Source organism: Canis lupus, chromosome 14 (genome assembly GCF_048164855.1).
Source record: "Canis lupus baileyi chromosome 14, mCanLup2.hap1, whole genome shotgun sequence".
Lineage (NCBI taxonomy): Eukaryota > Metazoa > Chordata > Mammalia > Carnivora > Canidae > Canis > Canis lupus.
The window spans coordinates 29129589-29147556 of NC_132851.1; the positions used below are offsets into that span (position 1 = coordinate 29129589).

The 17968-nt window shown below is 41.2% G+C and overlaps 1 protein-coding gene across 4 annotated transcripts in view; it reads right to left on the minus strand.

Annotated features, from left to right (window-relative positions):
* The window catches only part of ASAP1 (ArfGAP with SH3 domain, ankyrin repeat and PH domain 1), a 355419-nt gene that overhangs the window by 119165 nt on the left and 218286 nt on the right, over positions 1 to 17968 (minus strand). For all 4 annotated transcript variants that reach the window (XM_072774515.1, XM_072774512.1, XM_072774514.1 and 1 more), the window contains one exon: positions 10469 to 10614. In XM_072774515.1, coding sequence (XP_072630616.1) covers positions 10469 to 10614 — 146 coding nt within the window. The remainder of the gene's footprint in view (positions 1 to 10468; positions 10615 to 17968) is intronic.

Genomic DNA, 17968 nt, shown 5'->3' on the forward strand with positions numbered 1-17968 from the left:
CAGTTTAAGGGGATGAACTAGTACGGGGGAAGCGGTGTTGGGCCTTCACATGATTCTGTAGTCTCTCCTGTGCCATGGCACACCCTGTGGTCACAGGGCAGCCTCCAGGTGCCTCGGTCTCTGCATGACTGCAGCGTGGGGAGCAGATCCCTCTCGGCAGACGTGGGACCCGAGGAGGAAAGACCCCCTGACCATGTGGAGCCACATCCTAGCCACATAAAGTACTTAATTAACACAGTGCCTGAAGTAAGCACGCTCTAAATACACTATTATTATTATTTATATACATAACATTTAACTATAAGAATAAGGAAAACTTTACTAGCCTGAAGGTCTCTGAGGGTGAGACCAGCTCAATCTTTGAGATACTGATACGCAAATGTTAGGGACATCCCAGGCATTCCCCATCTGAGTGCCCATCTGAGGCTTCCTCCAGGTTCAGTCCTCTCCCAGGGCTAAGGAAACCTTCTCTAACAAGCGACCAGTTTCTTTCTCCTTCCCCCCCATTTCCTTCTCCCTTCTTTTCATTCCTTTCTCATAGAACCACAGCTCTAAAACCTAAGTCTCTGCTCGCATCGAGATGCTGTTCTGAGTCTGTTTCAAGTGGAATGACACCCGACAACCACAAACACATACATTTTAAATGAAAAATGTTATTCATTGAATATAAAAGTTACAAGATGGAAATTCAATCCTGTTTTTTTTTTTTTTTTTAAGATTTTATTTATTTATTCATGAGAGACACAGAGGGAGAGGCAGAGACACAGGCAGAAGGAGAAGCAGGCTCCATGCAGGGAGCCTGATGCGGGATACAATCCCAGGACCTTGGGATCACAACCTGAACCAAAGGCAGATACTCAACCACTGAGCCACCCAGGAGCCCCTCAATTCTTATCTGAGCTTCCTATTGACATTGTTTATAATGTTAATCCTTAAAAAGAAAAAAAAATCCAAAAGAAAAATAAACCATTTTTAAGTTGGGCATAGGGATACCATAGGATTTCTGTATATTGGATGTATTTATGACAAGGTGCCCCTGTACTAATGAATGTAAAATTCGAATTCTATACTGGGAATTGATTATAGCTTAGTTATACAATGAAGTATACTATGTAGTCTGTTAGAGTGATTTTGAAATTTTATTTGTATAGTCCTATAGAGCTAACAGGCTTTAAATAAAGTTTGCAAAGCATGCATATAAGTTTTATTCATTTAAAAAACTTTATTTAAAGATTTATTTTAGAGTGAGAGCATGTGCATGAGTGGGGAGAGGCAGAGGACAAGGAAAGAGAAAGAGAGAGAGAGAGAGAGAGAGAGAGAGAAACTCAAGCAGACTCCCCGAAATGTGGCGCTGGAACTCATGACCCCCAGACTATGACCTGACCCCAAACCAAGAATTGGATGCTTAACTGACTGAGCCACCCAGGTGCCCCAAGTTTGTTTTTTCTAAAACTCATTTGGCAGCAAAACCTGATCTAATTTGAATTCACGTGGTAGTAAACTGGCCTGAATTGAGGTGAGACTCTTCAGAGTCCTCATCTCACTTCAGGTAAATATTCACAAGTTTTGTTGCAGAAAACAGATTGTGTTTAACTATGAGCAACTGCCCGAAATGTCACAGGGGGTCAGAGGAGGGATGTTATACAATATGTGGCATGTGCACCCTGCCACCACTCTAGAATCTGTAAAATTCTGAATTTTATCAGTTTCTCTGTGTATAAATCTATAAAACAGTATATTCCAAAGGACAGTATATTATTAGTATTAACAAAAGCTAGGATTATACAATCATTTTTATTTTATTGAAATTTTCCCATATTTCTTACAATTTTATAAGTAAACATGTACAACTTTTTATAAGAGAAGAGGAAAAGAAAACCTCCCACTTATCCACGTGGATAGACTTCATTTCATGAAAGGTCTCACAATATCCACTACCAGTGAAGCATGTCAGGACAGGAGGGGAATGTCTGGCAGATCAAATGCTAAACCTTTCCAATTACGATTACCATTCTGCAAAAAGATAAGGTCGTTAGGACGTATTCTATAATCCAGGGGCTGCCAATTGCCTGTTGAACATACTCATGCTCTCTACATTTTTCAGTATTTCAAAGGCGACTTGAGACATAATTTGTTAGCTATAAATTCAGATCCAACCTGCATGTTTCTTAGCTATTCTCATTTGAGGGGGAAGAAGAAAAGAAAAATTAAAAATAAATCCTTAACTTGACCACATACCCTGCAGTCAGACATTGCAAACAGGAAATGCTATGCAGCTGGAGAAATCTTTCCTTTGCTTAAACAGCTCTGAAGTAATAACTGCCCTCTAACTGTTAAAGGTGACCGAGGCTCTTATGCAAGCTCCAGAATTATCCAAAGGCTCAGGGAAGAGAAGGCATGGATAGTCCTGGCTGGACCACAATCCTTCTAGGCACCTCCTTTTAAAAGAGGCCTTACATATATTTTCTACAACTGCTGCTACCCTGGGGGTCTTGGGGTATGGTTCAAATAGTTTTCCTTACCCACTGAGAATCTATTTCAATCTACCACTTATTCCTTTCCCAACCCATTTTGTGCTTTGGTGATTAAGCGGATGCAATCCTCTGTTGAGTCCTTAATTTCTTTCTCTGGATCACAGGGAATGATGGCCTGATGCTGGCAGGAGAGCCAACCTAGCACTATTTAGGAAGCAATAACTTTACTGCTTTCTTTGCAATGACTTAAAAATGAAAAAAAAAAAAAAGACTGAATATAATTTTGGTTCTGTGTATTTAACCAAATGAATAACAAAAAATACTTAGAAACAACTAAAACTCTAAAAGATCACCCTTTCTTTTCTTTTTTCCCCTTTTTAACAAGGAAGCTGCATTGTAAAGAAAATCTTTATCATTAACACGTTAACTACTAAATGACATTAAAAATAGAAGGAATGGAAGGTACAAAGGCATGGAAACAAGAAATGGTCTGGAATCCAGAAACAAGAAATGTGTTATGTCTGGAGCTGGCTCTGACTACGAAGGCATCTTTCACTAGAGGAAGGATGAATTCATAGAGACTGGTCAATCAACTAAAGAAATATTTCTAATCATTAAAAAAAAAAAAAAAAGCTACTATCTACTAAGCATATACTGTGAGCCAAATGCTAGGATAGGCACTTCGCATAAAAGCCTGTACACTTAAAAGCCGGCCACACATGTATTAAAATCATCAACAAAATCGATCATGTCCATATTTCTCTGGCTTCTCGCCACTAAGAGGCAGCATTCCCTAGCTGTATTCACATGTGACAAAGGCTGGCTTCAATGTTTAGGGAACAGTGACCCAAAAAGGACTTTATTAGTTTGTTTTGTTTATTTATTTATTTATTTATTTTCACAAAAAGGACTTCTCTCTGTAGTTAAAGAGAGCAACTGAAAACACAGAGAAAGAGTGGTTTAGAAAACCTGCTGAAGTGCAAAGGAAGTGGGATTACAGATCTGAGGGCACAGCAGAGAAGTGAGGTCTTGGGTTTTTTGCAGGGCACATTTGTTTTACGTTGGAATTTCCATATAACAACAGCTTTTATCATTCAAGATAAAATGTCTGTCTCTCTGACTAGAATTGGACGATTTATATACTTTTACATAAACTTTCCATTTTGGAAAGTTTACAAACTCACAAAAAGTCGCAAGAAGAGGACAGAGAGGTCCCTTGTGTCCTCACCCAGCTTTCCCCTAGGGCAATATCTTATACTTTACAAAGTCAACAGCTTCCACAGGACATTTTCCAAACCCAGGAAGCAACACTGGTATGAAATGATCAACTAGGCTACAGACCTGACTTGAATTTCACCAGCTTTGCATGCACTCATTTTGTGGTACGTTTGTATGTGGTTCTGTGACATTTTACCACATACATAGGTCGGGATAACCACATCACCACCAAGTTAAGAGAATTCTTCTATCAACACAAAGGAACTCCCTCAGGCTACCCGTTTATATAATCTTACCCCAGACCCCTCCTCCAGCCTCTAATCAGAAAAATATACAAATGGCGATGTTATCTTTTTTTTTAAAGATTTTATTTATCATTTATTCATGATAGACACACAGAGAGAGAAAGAAAGAGAGAAAGAGAGAGAGAGAGAGAGAGAGAGGGGCAGAGACACAGGCAGAGGGAGAAACAGGCTCCATGCAGGGAGCCCAATGTGGGACTTGATTGCAGGTCTCCAGATCACACCCTGGACCGAAGGCAGTGCTAAACCACTGAGCCACCGGGGCTGCCCAATGGCAATGTTATCTTGATGAAAGTCACCCTTTTATGGAATTTGTTATTTTCACTTTAAGGTGTCAAAAGCACACAGGAAGCAAAAGACACAAGACCTTTATACACATATATGGGTAGTCCTACTGGACAGTAAGTCCTGGGTCCTCCCTCTGCCCTAGTACCGGGGCTGCCGTCAAGTAGATGTCCCAGCTCTGGCTGTTACCACAGGGGCGGAATGACATTGCCATGGGACAGGGGCTGAACTGCTCAGGATGATGAATCCATTACAGGGGGTTCTTCAGAAAGTTACATCCTCTCAAGTTTCAAAATCTGTAATTTGTCCCAAATAGGGGAAGTGCAAATGCTCTACTGCCAACACTAAGTGAAAACTAAAGTTCCTTACAACATATGATTTCATCTATTTGGAGTGGGGGAAGGTATAGAATAGTGGAATAGAAAGATAAACAAACCCCAAATATCAATGACTGGTTATCTCTGGGAAGGAGAAATATAAAAAAGACACTGCAATTTTCTCTTTGGATTCTAAATTTTTCCCATCAGGCAAGTGTTCTTTTTATAATAAGAAAAATAAATACATAAATAAAGTTCTCCTGCAGTGGCTATTAATGTCCCAGCAGTATTAATATTAATGGAGTCTGTTAATGTGGTAACAGCCCACTGTGTGTGACTCAAGGTCTCTGCAGCTTACACAATTTCTCAATGTGTGTGGAATGATGATCCTCACACAAGCACAGCATAAGGAAGGTATTTTTCTCATTCTCCCAATGAGGACATTCATGTCTGTAAGTTAGGTCACGTTAATCCGCTCAAAGCCAGGGCCAGAATCACAGCAAAGCCTTTGATTTCTTTTGCCCGTGGACTTTAAGTGGGTGGTCCATAGGCCCCTAGGGTGCCCCAAGGTCAGAAGTACTTTCATAATAATACTAAGAGATTTTTTTTTTTTTTTAATACTAAGAGATTTTATCTGACTTTTCCACCATTAGATATTAGCACTGACAGGACGAAAGTAATGGAGGTGAAATCACTGGTGTCCTGATATGAACCAAGGCACTGCTTGACACCAACCTACGTCATTGTATTCTCATGGTCTCGCTCTTGTAGGAGGAAAAAAAAAGAGGCTATTTTCATTTAAAAATGTCCATGATGAAATGGCAAAAATTACTGACTTGTTTACATATCAATCCCTGAGTATATCTTTCTTCTATTCTGTTTGATATAATAGGAAGTATGCACAAAGCACTCTCGGGCACACCAAAATATGATGATTATCTTGAGAAAAAGCACTTAGGCAATATTTTCAGTTGCAAGCTAAAATAGCTAATTTTGTCGGTCAGCTTTTTTTCCCTCCCTTTTTCTTTTTTTAGGGAGAGAAAGAGGAAGAAAGTGAAATAGTATATGCAAGTGGGGGCAGGGGGGAGAAGGAGAATCTTATGCAGGCTCTGTGGTTAGTGTAGAGCCTGACCTTAGGATCCTAAGATCATAACCTGAGCCAAAACCAAGAGTCAGATTCTTTTTTTTTTTTTTTTAAATATTTTATTTATTGATTCATAGACACAGAGAGAAAGAGGCAGAGACACAGGCAGAGAGAGAGGGAGAAGCAGGCTCCATGCAGGGAGCCCGATGTGGGACTCGATCCCAGGTCCCCAGGATCACACCCCAGGCTGCAGGCGGCGCCAAATTGCTGCGCCACCGGGGCTGCCCCCAAGAGTCAGATTCTTAACAGACTGAGCCCCCCAGGTGCTCCTTGTCTGTCAGCTTTCTAAGGGGACATTATTTTTTTCCTTGAAAGAATGACTGACAAACTGGTACTGAGATGTGGGAATCTGGCAAATATTTTCTCAAAAATGAATAAAGTGAGCCTATCACACATAGGGTTTCAGATTCACATTGCTGTAAAGAAACTAACTATAAAGAAATTAACACTTGTCAAGTTTCGACACAGTATCAAAGAACAGTGATAATCACCTGAATTCTTAAAATACTCCTCTCTCTTCTCAATATATAGACTCGTGTGAGGCTGTATTTTTTTTGTCTACCTCAACCAAACTGCTTACTGCAACAAAAAGAATTAAGTGACTTTAACATACCTCAATTTTAAATTATAATACACTAAGTATAGATAGAAATGGTCCACATTAACAAGAACTCTTCAGTGCCCTTGATAATTTTTTTAAAAGATTTTATTTATTTATTTATTCATGAGAGAGAGAGAGAGAGAGAGAGAGAGAGAGAGGGGCAGAGACACAGGCCGAGGGATAAGCAGGATCCATGCAGGGAGGCTGACGTGGGACTTGATCCCGGGTCTCCAGGATCCAGCCCTGGGCTGAAGGTGGTACTAAACCGTTGAGCCACCAGGGCTGCCTGCCCTTGATCATTTTGAAGATTGGGGTCCTAAGACCATAAGTTTGTGAACCACTGGCTAATACTCTCTCTTTTTCCAATCTATTATAACTCACTGATGAGGGAAATGAAAGGGAAAAAATAGACAAGCCAGAATTCTGCAAGCTAAACACAAGCAGGGGTTGATGGCAACTCGTATAGGTTCTAGTTAAGCCAGGTGAGCGATTAGCATCCACAATCTACAAAGGCAATGCTGTTGCTCTGTAAATGCTGGGGGGCAGCATCGCTGAACCAGTGCAGGTCAAGGAACCTGAACTCAAGCCCCCACTCTACTATTTCCCAGGCATATTATTTTTTTGAGATTTGATGCACTTATCTGCAGAATGTGATAGGACTATCCATACCTGCCATTCCCTAGGGAGCTGCCATGAAGATTGAAGACGACGTAATAATAAAATAATTACAAATAATATATAATTATAAATAACATAAAAGTTCATATTTGTTAAGCAAATTCCACATACCACGTACTGTGTTTGGAGACTGAATCCTATGATCTCACTGAAGTCCCAATGCTACCAGGTAACAGGTGAGGAAACTAGCACTGGTGTTCAACCATTCGCCTGAGGCTGTAAGGGGACCTGCGCTTCCAGTCTCAGGGAGATCCAACTTCCACCCACCAGTTGGAAGTGGGACGAGGAAATACAGCCTCAGCCCTGTCTGACATTGACGCCAACATCTGTGCAGCACTTGGGAGTTTTCACAGAACTTCCCACCTGATCATCCTACCTTCTACAATCACTGAAAGATAGGAAACAAAAACAAACTTTCTACGTGGTGATGAGATCGCTATAATCACTGACTTAGTGGGTCATATTTCTCAGGACCAACCCTTTACATAGTCCTCAACATGACACACTCACAATACGAGTTACTTATAAACAACACGATGGATGTTTCTACTTTTTCTACAGTTAGTCAAAAGTAGGAAGCAAGACCTGACCCCCAAACCTACCTTTTCCTTCTCTATTTTAAGTAATGTTTCAATTAAAACTAATGAAATAATCATCATATGGACTATCTTAGTTAGAAAAATGACATTTTCTCATATGTACCACAGACCCTGGAACACAACAGACATTTGGTATTTGCTGGTTAGATTGAGGATACCATTTAGAAAGTCTAAAAATAGCCAAGCACCTTCTTCCATCTTACTGTCTAAATTCCAACTATATCCACTATTGCTTCATGTTTCCAGACCCCACTAGCTTAAGAGAACAGGATTTTCAGGAATCTCCTGAGAAATACTGAGAGCTCTACAAGCTCTGGGACGCTTCCCCCCCAACTCCTCATCTAGGGCCTGGAGGTACTGCAAGCTGACCTGGAAGCCTCTCCCTCCTGAGCCTTCTGCTCTAAGGCTTGGCCCCATCCTCATGTCTGCTCTGCTCTCTTCTTTCCTGGCAGAACATGAAAACGGAGGCAGCAAGCTGTTGAAACTGTTGTCAGGTTTAAACTCCTGGGACTGGCTTTTTATTCAATCAGAATAGCGTTCCCTTAGTAACCAACTCTAGTACAGGAAGATTCTTCTACCTGTTTCCTCATCAGGAATGCCACCACGATCTTCAAAGGGAAAAATGTTTTTGTTTTTAATTAAATGAATTGGGCCTTCTAGCAATTTCTATTTGATTTTTCTTAGACTTAAAGGAGAGTAGACAGGGAAGAAGGCCTGCAGCTTGGAGTATGTGTAGGGGACCACCTAGATCAGCATTTCTACTTAGAGAAACACAACTACCAAGGTGACAGCCACCAAGGTAGAGTGACAGAGGCAGTATAATGGAGTAGGGTGGTAGAGACAATGGACTCAGAGACAGAATGTTTGAGTACACATCTGCTTACTAACAGTGTATCTGAACAAGTTAAATAATAATGTGCCTTATTTTTTTCATCTGGATTGAAGGTATAGTGACCACAAGATTGTTGTAAGACGCTGAATAAGAAATCTATACATGCACGTTGCCAGGTCCATCAAAGTGTTCAATAAACATCAGTGGTTTCTGTACGGTGATAAGCAAATATATTACTAGGTAAGCAAATACAACGAATGCTGCCTGAGTGACCATTGCCTCGTGGGGCCAACACACATTGGGGGAAGGGGCCCACAGTGGAGGGAAGTGTAGGAATGGACTGGTCCAGGAAACGTGCAAGTGATGAATCTCGACTGAAGCCAAATACATTTGGTGTCCTGGAAACTAAAGGTAAGCAAGATATCCCTGTGAAAACACCTACTTTGGGGGAAAACAGAACTTCCTCCCTGAGCAAGTCTGTTACCAGTTATTACCCAAGTGAATAGTCAGAGTCCTGTTTCACTTCCTTTCTTCCCACCACATAGCCTTTGAGCAATGCCATCAGCAGAAAGACACACAGTACTCAGAGGAAGGAGAGTGAGGGCCCTCTTCTGAATATAAGAAATTTAAATACTCTAAGGTTTACAGGGATATCATGGATTTGTCACATAAACCCCAAATTGTAGGAACATGTTTATCCTAACTTCAAAAGTACCCTTTCTGAAGTTTTTGAAAATGAGACCTATTTCTATTCTCAGCCTTTACTTTAGGATTAGCTATCACTGTATGATATTAATTCAATGGCATAAACCACAAATTAGAATTAAATCATCAGGAAAAAAGACATACCCAAGTATTTATCTAGTATGATAGGAAAAAAAAAAAAAAGAATATTCTGATTGGTCGAATTTCCAGGTTAATACATTACAGAAAGGTCATTTTCATTTTTCCAATTCTGTGTACTCGTCTGTAAGCTAGCCATCTGTATCACACCGATCCGTAACAAGATTCTCCTATAAGGCCACAGGAGCCTATCAGTGAGTAACTGACCCAGGGCCAAGACATCTTGAGTTTGGGTTCTTAAAGGATGCAAAGTGTCATACTGAGAGACTGGGGGAGAGGAAGAATCAGCTTCTGTTCTTCAGGAAGGAGATGAAGAAAAGTATGGTATAGTTTTTCATTGACACCGTTCAACCTCCCTGTACTTCTAACACTTGGGGCTTTGGAGAAGAGAGACTTGATTAATTGAATGCACAAGGAAGTGTGGGTGGTAGCACTATAATGAACCTTCTCAGTGTGAACAGGGTGTGAATGCAGGTATCCAGACACTAGTACCTGCCAAATAGATTTTCCCACCCCAAACGCTGTGTCTGCTTTCTGGGGTCAGCACCTCTTATGTCCCAGATTTTTAGGGATTCTTCTTGTCATCAACTTCTGTAACCATGGATTCCCCAAATCTCAAAATCTTTTCCTTGGCAGGGGGTTGAAAGGATATGAGAACTGGGGAGGTTTATTACTTCTAAAGCAGGGACCAAAATGCATGCTTGTCTTCGTACAAGTGAGGCATAACACCTGAAATGTGTATCTCCAGTGTATGTCTGACATCGTCACATTTTACTAATTAAAAAGCAAAAGAAAATAAAAAAATAAAAAAATAAAAAATAAAAAGCAAAAGTTACTAAAAGCCATCCAAAACAAAACCCAAACCAAAACAATGGTAGAGTGTGGAAGTGAATTCAGGTTAACCACTTTCTCTGATTCAATAAATCTAACCTGCTATCAACTGGATCTAGGAATTTTACAATTTTTTTAATTTTAATTTTAATTTTAATTTTTTTTTTACAATTTTTTTTATACATGACTCTATACCTGAGACTTTTTGTTTTTTATTTTTTAATTTTAATTGTTTTTAACCCCCAGGATGGAGGGTTAGGAAAAAGATTATTAGACTGTTCCCTTTATCTTCTTATTGTACTTTGGTCAGGCTGTAATTTTAAGAAACTTATGCCATGGCTTACCAGATTTTTCAGCAGCGTGGACAGTTCCTTTGTAAGAGTAGAAAATTTGACAAAAGCGGTGCCCAGATCTGGGTTGTCTCGACTTAAAAAATTACTTCCGAACTTGTCAAGAACTTGTGCATAGTTTTCTTCATTTTGTACGTGATCTAAAGAAGAAGGAGAGAGGAGTCTGAGCTATTATTTGCTACAGTGACAAGTTATTTTGAACTCTGATTGATCACAAGAAACTTAAAAGGAAAGCAAAGAGAAACTGCATCAATTATTCATTGACCATGTCCAGGGGTGGTCAGAGAGGCACTGAATGTCTTCACTCTGTTAAAGGTGGTTTCACCTTGGCCTTCTATAGCATTCATTCAGTTCACTTATATCCCAGTTAATCCATGGACCCCCACAGGTGAGGGGTATATTACCATCACATTTTTAAAAATTTTATTTATTCATGAGAGGCAGAGAGAGAGAAAGAGGCAGAGACACAGGCAGAGGGAGAAGCAGGCTCCATGCAGGAAGCCTGATGTGGGACTCAATCCCGGGTCTCCAGGATCACACCCTGGGCTGAAGGCGGCGCTAAACCACTGAGCCACCAGGGCTGCCCCCATCACATTTTAAAGCACATGTATTTCCATTAAGAAACTACGATTATCAGGGAACAAGGAGAAAATTCTCCATAAAAAAGTCAATCTTGGGTGCCTGAGTGGCTCAGTTAGTGAAGCGTCTGCCTTCAGCTCAGGTCATGATCTTGGAGGGTTCTGAGATCAAGCCCCAAATTGGGCTTCCCGCTCAATGGGGAGTTTGTTTCTCCTCTCTCTGCCTCTCCCTCAACTTGCTCACACACACACACGTGTGTATGCTCGCTCTCTCTCACAAATAAATAAAATCTTTAAAAGAAAAGGATAGGGCGGGGGTGGGGTGGAGGTGACTGGGTGACGGGCACTGAGGGGAGCACTTGATGGGATGAGCACCCGGTGTTATTCTATATGTTGGCAAATTGGACACCAATAAAAAATAAATTTATAAAAAAGAAAAGAAAAAAAAAAGAAAAGGATCAATCTTAGGGGATGCTTGGGTGGCTCAGTTGGCTGAGCATCCAACTCTTGATTTTGACTCAGGTGTGATCTCATGGTCATGCTCTATATGGACTCTGCTTGAGATTCTCTCTCCGTCTCCCTCCCACTCACTCTAAGAATAAATAAAATCGGGAACCCCGGGTGGCTCAGTGGTTTAGCGCCATCTTCAGCCCAGGGCCTGATCCTGGAGACCCCGGGTCAAGTCCCACATCGGGCTCCCTGCATGGAGCCTGCTTCTCCCTCTGCCTGTGTCTCTGCCTCTCTCTCTTTCTCTGTGTCTCTCATGAATAAAGAATAAATAAAATCTTAAAAAGAAAGAAAGAAAAAAAAATCTACCTTGAAACACAAAAGAAGCATCCATGGGTTCTAACATGTTTCTTTCTCTGCAACTCAATTTCCTTTAAGTCTGTCTAAGCTCTGGTCTGAGAAACAGCATTTTTTCACAATCTCTTGGTGCAAGTTGTACAGGATGGACCAGGTGGATTTATGTTTGAAGTTTTGTTTCACCACCTATTGCTATCTTTTTAGTTTTTTAACATCTCTGGCACATCAGAGGCATTAGTAAATTTCCTCACTCTGAGCTTTAGATTTCCAATCTGTAAAATGGGACTAATGCTGTTTTACATGATTGTGGGGCTGATGAGCTGATATAAACTGTCCAAAGTTTCTCAAAAAGAGTGAGTGTTCCATAAATAACAACCACTCCCACCTGCTTGGGTCCCAGGATATCATACTTCTGACTGTCTTCCTACCTCATGGCTGTTCCTTTCTAATGTCTGTGATGGATCTTTACCTCCCTGACCTGATCAGGTTGGAGGGCCCTGGTTCTTTCTTCTCTATCTATGCTCACTTTCTTGGGATCTCATCTAGTCTATGGCTTTGAGTAACTTCTATCAGCTGACAACTCCCAAACTGATAGCCCCAGCCCAGATCCCACCCCTGAAATAGAGACTTCTATATCAACTGCTATTCAGTATCTCCACTGGGATGCCCAATAACTCTCATCTCAGTATGCTAGAAGCAAACCCTTAATGTCCTGCCTCCTACTCTCTTTTTCTACAGACTGTTGTATCTCGGTCAGTTAATGACAAATATCTTCTTGTAGTTGTTCAGGCTAAAACCCATCCAGGTCATACTTTTCTCTTTCTCATACCCCAGATGCAGCCCACTGGGAAATCCTATTGCCTTTACCTTTAAAATGGAACCAAAATCTGAAAACTTCTCACTATCCCCAGGGCGATCAGCCCTATCTGTTTGTTTTTTAAGATTTTATTTAATAATTCATGAGAGGCACACAGAGAGAGGCAGAGGCATAGGCAGAGGGAGAAGCAGGCTCCTTATGGGGAACCTAATACGGAGCTTGATCCCAGGACCCCGGGATCACTACCTGAGCCAAAGGCAGACACTCAATCACTGAGCCACCCGGGGGTCCTAGCTATCAGTCCTATTCAACCACATCTCTTGTCTTGACCTCTGCAAAAGCTTCCCACAAAAGTCTCTATTGCAGCTCTTGCTCACCTACAGTCTACTATCAATACAGTATCCGGTGTGATTCTGTTAAATTGTGCATCAGATTTGTGACTCTTATAAGCAGATGTTAGCACTTGTCGTAGACACCCAAGTTCTTCATCCTTGCAGGCTCTGGAAGGCAGTACCACATATCTCTACACCCTTCAAGGAAGCAGGCATGGACCATGACACACACTGACCAAGGAAGTATGAGTGGAGCTGAGATGCATCCCTTTCCATGTGACGGCATTTCAGATGCCTGTACTCCCTACTTCCTTTGTGGTGGACATGGAAGCATGGATTTGTATGGAGGCCCACAGAAGACACATAATATGTACTGAACGAATAAATGGAGATGCATAGTATTACTAAATGAATAAATGAAGAGTAAGTATACCAAAATCATGTCTAGCAAAATCATATACCTAAAGACTTCACTCAATATCTCTTATAAAGCCTTCCCTTAGTCGGCAATGATCCTTCTTGTAATTCTCTGAACCTCTTTTGCAATACTTTCCACCACATCACATATTTGTGTAAGTTCAGATCTTTATTTGCCACCATTACCTCTGGCTCATCTCTTCGTCCCCACCCAACAAATACCACTGTGTGTGTAGTTTTCTGTGAGGTGGGCTTAAGAAGGGAGGGCTCAGTAAATATTTGTTGACTTGGATTTGTTGATTTCCTTTTCAGGAATTTAAGAAGCATTCCCTTCTTAAATATCCTAGATTGTTGAAATAATTGCGAAGAAAATCTAAAGTAACTGCATTCTCGAATACACTCCCAATACCTGCCCGGGAGCCATAGGCACTTATAGAACAAACAAACCCTGAGTCCGCACTGGGGAGAACCCCAAGGAAGTCTCCATGCACGGATGGAGACAAGTGTCACAGTGCTCCTGGAAAAGCAAGTGAGGCCCAGCAGCCTTCCGATCACCACTGCATCAAAAATTCATGATGCCTACAGTGGATGTCAGCATTTCAGGCTGAGATATTAAAAACGATAAAATGCAGCTCTAGTTACTGCCCAAGTAACTGAGGGAAGTGGCTCAGAAAAACACAAAAGAAAGGCCATATCAGCACGACAGACAGAATGCATGTGTTTGATCTCCTCATAAGCTGGAGTTACCCCGGAAATCTTCTGTCTGAGGCCAAAGAGCCTCACCTCACCCCAGAGAATCCCAGCAGACCTGACCCCCTCTTCTGCTTTTGGAAGCCAGAAAAAAAAGGAATTCAGCTGCCTGCTCAACTGTGTTCAAAGAAGGGTCACTGGTAAAACATAAGGAGAGAGGATATTTATTTGTTTGCTTGGAATTACATTATTTCAGATGACATATATCACAATCTTTAGATTAACAGAATACTCATGTACCACCAACCAGTTTAAGAAATAAAGTGTTACGGAATGCTTCCTCTCTACCCCAATCCCAATCTCTTCTCTCCTTCCCTTCCTAGACACAGCCACTCTCCTGAGTTTGGAATTGCGCACAGAGTTTAAAAAGTATTACGAAAAGCTCTTAATCTATCAGAGATGATGGACTCATCAAAAAATAAGACAGACTTGGCTAAGGCAGAGACAGACCTCAGGAGGGGAGCTCTGGCATTTGTCAGGAACCTTCTCTGACCCAAATGCTTTTTACAATATTGTATTTAATCCTCACCAGAACCCTGTGAGGAAGAATGAGGTTTAGCGGGAAGACAGAACATGAAATGTAACGTGAGAGAGGCAGAAAACGAGGCTAGATCAGTAAGCAGAGGCTAGGTCATGGGTCCTGTATGTTTTTCTAATTCCACAAATGAACCACCAGCCAACACATGTATTTATGTGCATAAATAGGAGTGTGTTAATCATACATATGTACATACGTGTGAAATTTCCTAGTATAGATGTATTTATAAAAAGATTTTATTTATTTGAGAGTGAGAGCAAGAGAGAGAGCACAAGCAGGGGGAGGGGCAGAGGGAGAGGCAGGCTCCCCACTGAGCAGGGAGCCAGATGCGGGGCTCCATCTTAGGACCCTGAGATCATGACCTGAGCCAAAGGCAGATACTTAACCAACTAAGCCACTAGGTGCCCCTAGTACAGATATATTTTAAAAATCACAGTTTAGTGATGTAGATTTGGAGACAGTAATAATAATCCTGCTGAGGGCAGAAATAATGGGAATTAACTGTAAGGTGCTTAGAACAGTGCCTGGCATGCAGTACATGCCTCCCCCCAAAAATCAGTCACTATTACCTCTAGAGCTGGGATTAGTAATAATACAGAGAAACGTATTTAATATCAAACAGCACAGGAACATAGGTCTCATAAGTTTTAAGTTTCTGGTGCTTTTTTTTTTTTTTTTAAACATATATTACAAATCTAACAGTAACCATTCACTAGCAAAATTCTGTAAACACATGAATCCTTCTGTACAAATTGAAGGGTTTACCAAGCAGGTTTTGCCAGGTGCAGAGGGAGAGAGCAGAGAGACAGGGTTCTGGTGGAGGACAGAACAAGGGCGGGCAGTGGGAGAGTGGAGGAGGCTATTACTGAGAGCAGCAAGCAGAGAAATGAAAGGTAAATTCAGGGGTTTAGGGAAGAGAGAAATACAGGGCTCTGGTGGGGTGCACTGTCGCAGATACAGGTGTGTGTGACTGAACAGGACAGCTGATAGGGCAGAAAATGGCCTGATTAGGGCCTTCCAGGGAGAAGGATAAGCTCTGTGTTAGGATCCTTGGTCTACCTAAGTGCTGACAGACTTTTGAGAAGTTGGTACAGTGGGTGCTGGGGAAAGTAGGTGAGGATGGAAACTGGATAAAAAAATAAGGAAAGAAAGACATTTGATCCATTCATTATGGAGATTCATGCTTTTCAAATATCTGTATGGAATTTCTGGAATTCATGGTATTGTTGCAGAATGTAAGACAATTCTAAGAGGTAGGTGACTCCTTTCAGTTCTGAATAAATAAAGAATAAAGAACAAAATACTATAGTTTTACCGGCTGAACCAGAAAGGGCCACTTAGTCAGAATTTCAACTGCTGGTATTTCTTTGGGGTGATGACTAACATATACTAATCACCTAATATGTTCCATGCAGTTTGAAAGGGCCTTTATATACATTTCAACATTTAAGCCCCATAGCAATATCAAAGCAGTGATTTACTATCCCAGTAGTAATAGTGATAATGGCTAGTTTGTCGAGTATTTGGCATATGCCAGTCACTGCACTAAGCACCTCAAGTCCATTGCTTAATTTACTCTTACCTAACAGGTATAGAAAATAAGTACTGTTTTCCTTCTCTTTCTTTCCTTTCCTTTTCTTTCTTTTTAAAGATTTTATTAATTTATTTGAGAGAGAGAGAGAGAGAGAGAGAGAGAAAGAGAAAGCATGAGCATGAACAGGGAGCCTGATGCAGTGCTTGATCCCAGGACCCCATGATCATGACCTGAGCTGAAGGCAGCTGCTTCACTGAGCCACCCAGGTGCCCCAGTAAGTACTGTTATTCTCATTATTTAGAGGCATAAATGTGCCCAAAGTCAGCTCCTAAATAAGGGAATGTAATCTTAGGCTTTTTTGATTTCAGAGCTGGGGACTTTCCCCACATCCTAAAGTGAGAAAGATCTAGAATCAAATCATAAATTCTATCCCTAACCCTATGTGGTGTTTTTGTCAAGGAACTTAACCTTCCTAAGCCTCATCTTCCCCAGCTGAAAAATGGACACAACAATAGTATTTACCTCATAGAGGTATTATGGAGATTAAGTTACTGCATGCCAAGTGCATAGGGCATATAAGCTCAATAAATGTTTATGACAATGACAACAGTGATGACAACATCAGGCTGCCTATCGGAGGCCACTGCGGTGGAGTCAGCCTTCCATCCTCTGGCTGGGGACAGATGCTTCTAGCAATGCTCCAAAGTCAGGGACAACCCTCAGAATATATGCTCCTAAGGGCCGGCAGTAACAAGTGCCCTGAGAATACATTAAAATTCAATATATACATATATTTATTTACCTTTTATGTATTTTACAATATTCTTTAAAAATACCTCATATATACCTCCAACGAGGCCCTCCTTAGAATTTTCAAACTACTGCAAATAATAGGCCTTTCTCTGATGGATATCTGCCGAATTTTCACTCTGTGCTAGGCCTTATCAAACCGGGAAACTTTCACAAAACTTCCCAACTGGCCTGTGAACCCAACCTTTGATTCTCTGCCACTGAAATTATGGCTGCTGCTTACTAAGCACGGATTGTATAGTGGGATCTGTCACAGCGAGTATCCAAAAACCCCTTCAGGGCAATGTTTTCTAAATAAGAAAAATGAAGACTCCTGGTGAATCCACATTGGAACCCAGCCTCATCTGATGCCAAACCCATCCCTTTCCATGGACAGACTCCGGAAAGACTGTCCAGGACACTGTAAGGTGTGCCACAAACACCTGTTTGGAGTCTACCATATGACAGACACTAGGAAATGAAGGAGAATAAGACAGACCTCCTGTCCCTCAACAATGGCAATGACATAACAACAACAATGGTAATAACTGTTAAAAATTAATTACAACAATAATTAATTGCGGTTAAATTTTAGATTATTTAATGGGCCAGGAACTGTGCTTTTTTTCCTGGATTACTCCATTAGATGCTCACAATGATGTGCTAGTCTCACTTCCATTTTCCAGGTACAGAGACTGGTTTAGAGCCATGCAGGTTGCCCAGGGTCACCCAGCTGAGTGGTGACGACAAGCACTGACCACAGAGCCTGCACTCTTAACCATTATGCTCGGTTAAGTGCTAGAACTCCTGGACGTCTACTTGTTTTGAGCCAGATGTCAAGTGATTGAAGGACCTGAAAATCTAGGTCTTAAGCTCCAGCCTCTACCATGTGACCCTGGTCGGGTGACTAAGGCTCTCAGGGGCCGAATTTCAAC